Here is a 7500-nt window from a genome sequence, read left to right as displayed (position 1 = left end):
TAAAAGTTATATTATTAGTAAATTTAAATTTATAGCAAACTTTTTTTTTAAATGTTAATAAATTGTACACAATTATATTCAATGAAAGATTACTATCAAAAATGTATATTATTACAATATTATAAAATAAAATTAAGGGTTTTTTTTTCTTTAATTTGTGATTAAAGCACACTTTTAAAAACTGAAAAACGTATTTAAAAGTAAAACAAAATGAAGAAAATATTATTTCATAATTATCAAAACACAATATACACATGCAAATAATTAATAGTGCACATTCAAGAAAAAAATATCCTATTTATATAACTATTTTAAATTTCTATCACTGACGTATAAAATCATACGCCACATGAACCGCTTTTACTGTGCTTTAAAATTGTGTTTCAAAGCTAAAAGAAAAACGAAAAAGAAAGTCAACGGCGGTTAATAAATGATTTGTGGGTGAACACGGCGTGAAACAATTTCTCTCGAAGGCCCCGCGCAAAACATTCCTCACGCATTTATGTGTGCATCCTTCACCGAACACCAAATGAAGAAACACTCGAAAGCCGATGTGACAACAATACATAAACCCAAGCATCTAGCACGTCTTCTTCTTCACAGGGAGACGAGACAAAGGTGTTTTGTTACAGTCGAAGAAAATCCCTGGAAACAAAGCGGATTATCACGTTATCGTGGTACGGATCTGCGGCGAAAGAACTGCTAATTTTCAATTACGAAGCCATTAGCCAAACCTTTGAGGACGGCGGAACAATGATCCGATTCCAAGTTTCATTTCAAACGGGAGAATTAGCAGAGCTCTGGAGATCAGCGCAATTACACCAACGCTTTTGATCCAATTTAGCACAGAGATCCGAGCACTTCCCGCAATTATTACGTGTCCGGTGGAGATTAAAAAGCGGTTACAGACGATCATTAGAAATAAATGAAGTGCCGCGTCTACGGCTCACATTCGGCTCACATTCGGCCAATTTTGAGTCGCGCGGAGACGCCGAAGCTGACGGGTTTGTGTCGAACGTCGTCTTACACGTCTCCCAAGAGTGATTATTCTCTGTAACAGCAGACGCCTGGACAAACCACTTGAGTACTTTAGTCTAACAGGGCTCGGAGAGAGCAATAAATGATCAGCCAAACTGAACCACAGCCACCTGAGAGGAGTCGGATACAGGGCTGGGAGAGTTAAAGAGGGGGGAAATTAAAACACACGTTAAAAACGTTAACTGAAATCAGAAAAAAGTTTACTTAGTTTAAAAGTAAAATAAAATGTATAAAAAAATAAATAAATAAATAAATATATATATATATATATATATATATATATATATATATAATAAAAATAATAAAATATATTTATTGCTTTAAAATTATTCAAACTATAACTGATATATTAATGATACTTCAGTAATTATCTAATGAAAACTGTATTGTTTTTATAACACAAAATCAAATATTTCAGCTAGCTGTTAATGCAACTTTTGACAGTGAAATAAACTTAAAGTGGAATAAAAATAAAAACAACAAAAGAAAATGTTAAAAATGCTAAAAAAAAAAAAAAAAGTGCGAGCAACGATTATTCAAACATAAAATGTGTGTGTGTATTGTATATATGAATACACACCCATGCATATATATATTTAAAATAAAATGTTAAGTTTATATATTATTAACTATATTAATATCATATCATTTATATTAATATATCCACAAGTAAATATTTTCCAGGTATGTACTATCTTTATATACATAAGCAAGTACATACACGTTATATAAACTAAAACTTTTATTTTGTGTGATGCTTATTTTATATGTTCCCAGAACAAAATAAAACTAACTAAAAAAATGACTAAACTCAAATTAAAGTGGAAAAATATAGATTATCATAATCAAACTAGCATGTATATATGTGTGTATATATATATATATATATATGTGTGTGTGTGTGTGTGTGTGTGTGTGTGTGTATATATATATATATATATATATATATATATATATATAAACACACACACACATATATATACAGATTTATATATATATATATATATATATATATATATATATATATATATATATGTATATATATATATATATATATATATATATATATATATATATATATATATATATATATATATATATATATATATACACATACATATACATGCAAGTATATTTTAAAAAAGTTACATTTATGTATTAAATATGATAAATTATGAATAGAAATATGCAGGTAAATATTTTAAAAATATATACTGTATGTGTGTATATATTTACACGTAATAATAAACAATACACACATGTATTATGTAAACAAAAACTTTTTTATGCAATTAACTGCATAACAAATATATATATATATATATATATTATATGCCAGCACAAAAGAAGCCACTAGTCAGAATTAGTTGGCCCTGTAAGGGAGTCTCATCTTAGTTTAGTTGTATCCTGAGGATGTTAATCTTCTCCGGCCCGAGGCGTCAGAAATGACCTGGAGCGAGTCTCAGGCACGAACCAACCCCAAGCTTCAGGTGCTTCAGAGCGTTCTCCCTAGCCTCCACACACACACACACTCTCACGCACACACACACACTCTCTCACCCTCTCACCCACCCCCTCTCTCTCACCCACCCCTAACCCACACACTCACTCACACCCACCCTCACTCACTCTCATTCTCTCACCCTCACCCACTCCCACACTCACCCTCACTCTCACACCCACACTCACATTCTCTCACTCATTCTCTCACCCACCCTTACTCTCACCCTCTCTCATTCTCTCACTCTCTCACCCTCACCCACATTCTCTCACACTCTCACCCACTCACACCAACCCTCACCCTCATCCTCTCACCCACTCTCATTCTCTCACTCTCATTCTCTTACTCACACCCACCCTCACTCTCATTCTCTCACCCTCACCCACATTCTCTCACACTCTCACCCACTCACATTCTCTCACTCTCATTCTCTCACTCTCTCACCCTCATTCTCTCACCACACTCTCTCACCCACCCTCAGACTCATTCTCTCACTCTCTCACCCACTCACACTCACTCTCATTCTCTCACTCTCTCACCCACCCACTCTCCTCACACACTCACTCTCATTCTCTCACTCTCTCCACACTCTCTCTCACCCTCACCACATTCTCTCACTCTCTCACCCACTCACACTCACTCTCATTCTCTCACTCTCTCACCCACACTCTCCCACACTCACCCACCCTCACTCTCATTCTCTCACCCTCACCCACATTCTCTCACACTCTCACCCACTCTCATGCTCGCCCACACTCACATTCTCTCACTCTCTCACCCACTCACACCCACCCTCACTCTCACACTCTCACCCACTCTCATTCTCTCACCCACACACCCACTCACACATTTATAGCAGAGAAAGTTTAAATTGGCCGACGATGTCAGAGTTCACGGACATTCAGAGAAAACGTATTTCACTTTAACACATGATTAGCTAAAACACATCCTGACAATTTCTCAATACGACGCGCAATCACCCTGCGAGGCGGCTCTCGTTCAGCGACAGCGTCCGAGGCTCTTTTCGCGCGGCTGTGCTCGAGCTGAAAGCGCAGAAAGATTAGCAGCGTCTTTCTCTTTGTGCCCGACTGTCAGGATTGTTTACCTGCTGACGGTGGCTCCAGCTCTCCTCACAAAAGCGGGGCGCCGTTAATTTATTTAGTGATTACCAGCGGAAGTTTAGCTCCAGTTTTCACTTTTTTGTTGTTGTTCTTCCCTCTTCTTTTAACTATTACTCGTCAATGAAAGACTTGCAGACAATGCAGAAGACGTTATTTCTCCTCTGTAAATCTTTCCGGTCGGTCTGCAAACGTAAAGCGTGCTTTCTAATCAGCTAATTACAAATGCTAATGTGAAGGCGCGATGAGTCGAGTAAATTTCAGAGGGGGTTTTACGGGGATCAGTCTGAACTTTCTCGATCGGCCGTAAGAGCTTAGCCGTTTAATTACTCAAACTCTCAGTCGTCAAAGCTGGTAATTAATTAAGCGGCGCATCTTCATAAACACCTTTTGTCGTCAGGAATTAAGAGGCTAACAGCTGATTGATGCCGGGGTAATCTCACACCAAACATATTGCGCGTGACGACGTCATAATACAGTGTGTGTCCGAACACAACAAACCAATTCACAAAAATACAAATGTGCACTTTTTTGGTTTTTTTTGAAGTAATAAATATTTGAAGAATACTGTTGAGGACAAATTAGCTATAAAGCCAGAGCACAGGCAAACGTATTTATTTTATAAATATGCTCTGTTTTACAGTACAAAAAGTGTTTCATAAGACGATAGCTAAGACAGATAGAATTATAACTTATTTTATTATTATTTTTGGTCTATATGTGAACATACACGCATATTATATTATATACACACACACACATATATATATACACATTATATATATATATACACATTTTATATATATATATATATATATATATATATATATATATATATATATATATATATATATATATATATATATATATATATATATATACACATACATATATATATACACATATACACATATATACACACATATGTATATGTGTGTATATATATATATATATATATATATATATATATATATATATATATATATATATATATATATATATATATATATGTGTGTGTGTGTGTATGTGTGTGTGTGTGTGTGTGTGTGTGTATATAATAAAAATATATATATTTTATATATATAAAAATAAAATTAAAATTAGAATTTGGGTGTAACAAAATAAATATTAGATTTAAAAAATACAAAATAATACTAGTCCCATTATTGAACTTTTTTCTCCCCAATTAAGCATTGCATTAAATTTGCAAATAAACGAATAAACTATATCAACATGAAACATTAGCATATTTATCTTCTCGTTGGTCTTCATTCTCTTTGGAGCGTTAAAAGCTCATAAACACTGCTTTTACGGGCACCATGAGACAAAAATCTGACAAATCGACGTCCCCCCAAAAGAGGAATCGTTCGTTCGGGAGTCCGAGCAAATAAACGCATGTTATAAAAATGACGGAAACCAAAATATCAACCTTTCTTCGCCAGTGATAAGGACAGCGTGTAGCGCAATATCATGCCATTTGACAAAACTCTGCACACTTTCCAAAAAGCCTCCGAAAAACACACCGCTTCTTTTTAAAGGAAATCCTGAATAAGAGCCATTTCAGACGTGATTTGAGACGTGCGCGCTGCTTCAAACGCTCTTCCTCCAGCGTGCGAGTGCTTGAAGTACCAGCAGAAGTGAGACGCATCCTCTCTCTCTCTCTCTCGTCTCAGGTCTCTAATAACCATTAAGCATAGCGCGAGGAGCTTATTTGTATCGCCGAGGCAAAACAATAAGAGCAGCCGCCGCAGAGTTCTACTCCCCGCGGAATAAACCGCCGGCTGAACTGTAAATAATAGGCGAGAAAGAGATATTACTGTGAACTCGCCGTCATATTACAAACGCCTCTGTGTGTGTGCGCTCGCCGCTAATTGAGCAGCTCCGCGAAACTAAATCCACTTTAAACGGAAGGGAAACGATATCGAGCTGGAAACAAAACAGAGCTGGAATAGAAACGGAGGCATTTAGGGGCTCGGGGCTCTACAAACCTTCATGCTCCTTGTCCGATACGCCCACTTTCTTCATCTTCTTGGGCGTCTTCATGAACAGCGGGAATATTGTGCGCAGGCCAAGGATGTCCACAAACTTGTGACAGTTGTCCGAGCCCTCGGGGCCGATCATCCCGTAGTCCAGGACCTTCAGAGCACTGACTCGAGACATCTTCTTCTCTCTGAACAGACACGGGGAGAAACGAGTCACGCACACACTTTAAAAGTATCACAAACAGGCAGTAACTAACTACTAAAACAACAAAAAAAAAACATAGAAGGGACAAAGTCTGTAATGCTTAGAAATAAGAAATTTATATCTATATCTATATCTCTATCCATCTCTCTCGCTCGCTCTCTCTCATACACACACACACACACACACACACACACACACACACACATACATATACATATAATATATATACACACACACACACACACACATATATATATATATATATATATACACACACATATACACACACACATATATATACACACACACACACACACATATACATACATATATATGTTTTACAAAAAAACTTATGCAAAAATGCATTAACAAATATAACAATTATATGCGACATTCTACATGTATATGATAAAAATTCTAATATGTTCAACGAATTGAAAAAAATGTCCATTAATGCACTATGAGTAGAAAAATGTCTCAAAAACAATACATATAATGTAATATTATAGACAAAACAATATACTGATTATACAACAATATACAATGTACTAATTATTGCAAGATTGGCAAATTAAATAAATACATATCCTGTTCCATGAGTTTATTTTTTTTTAAGTATTCCACTGAAGCATGGTTGAAAAGCAATGTATTAATATATAATAATGTAATATTCACAGAATTATTATATTTATTATTACTTTTGTCCGATTAAAGTTATTTCTGTGACCATTGAGTTTTTCTTTCATTAACTAAAGGGTTTTGTCCACCAATACCAACAATTTTGTCCACGTCAGTGTGTGTATGTGTATGTATATATATATACATACACACACACACACACACACATATACATACACACACACACACACACACACACACACACATATATATATACACACACACACACACACATATATATACACACACATACATTTTTTTGTTTTCTAAATATGCGGTGTCTGTGTGTATTTTTAGTTTAATTCAAGAACAATGCTAACTGATTTTATTAATAAATAAATAGTTTGGAAAAGTATTTTCTTGTTAGCTTCATACCATTTTAAACAAAACTTTCAAATCATCATAAAAAAAAAAAACAACCTATATTTTAAACTTTTTCTATTTCTGTGAATTACCATGTAGCAAGCGTACCACGTGAGACGCGTTACACATATAAACCCGCCCCGGCTAAACCTGGACTGGAGAGAGAAAACCTTGCGCTTCAACAAACAAGCAGGATTCATTTCCATGCGTATTTTCCAACAAGAAAACGGATGTTCGTTCACAAAGCCTTGGTCTCTTTTGCTCAGCAGCCCGCTTTCATTATAAAACGAGATGCGATATAAATGTCGGAGTCTGAACGAGAGAGAGAGGCCTGTACGGACGGAGCTGACCATCACGGCCTCGCTCGAGGGAAACCTAGCTGTCCGTCACACTGGCACTTCCTTCATCCGCCAACGACAAACAACAGTTTATCTACACCGCGGGAATACATTTCCCGTGTCCAAGAAGAGACGCAGAGACAGAACAGGACAAATCTGAATAAAATAAATAAATAAAAACATAAAAATGAATAACCAGTAGCTGTCGAGAAGAGACGCACCTGAGCATGAGGTTCATGAGCTGAAGCCCCTCCCCCCGGAGGAAACGATCACGATT

General features: G+C 35.9%; 1 protein-coding gene across 1 annotated transcript in view; it reads right to left on the bottom strand.

Moving 5' to 3' along the window:
• ctnnbl1 (catenin, beta like 1) overlaps positions 1-7500 on the bottom strand; it is a 42283-nt gene that overhangs the window by 21339 nt on the left and 13444 nt on the right. Inside the window, exons 10-11 of the mRNA XM_043230279.1 lie at positions 7445-7500; positions 5646-5827 (exon numbers count right to left, since the gene is read on the bottom strand). The exon at positions 7445-7500 is cut by the window's right edge and continues 93 nt beyond it. Of these exons, the coding sequence (XP_043086214.1) occupies positions 5646-5827; positions 7445-7500 (238 nt within the window). The remainder of the gene's footprint in view (positions 1-5645; positions 5828-7444) is intronic.

Source organism: Puntigrus tetrazona, unplaced genomic scaffold (assembly GCF_018831695.1).
Source record: "Puntigrus tetrazona isolate hp1 unplaced genomic scaffold, ASM1883169v1 S000000148, whole genome shotgun sequence".
In the NCBI taxonomy this organism is placed as follows: Eukaryota; Metazoa; Chordata; class Actinopteri; order Cypriniformes; family Cyprinidae; genus Puntigrus; species Puntigrus tetrazona.
Note: the sequence above shows the minus strand (reverse complement) of the source record. Positions and strands in the feature narration are given on the sequence as shown.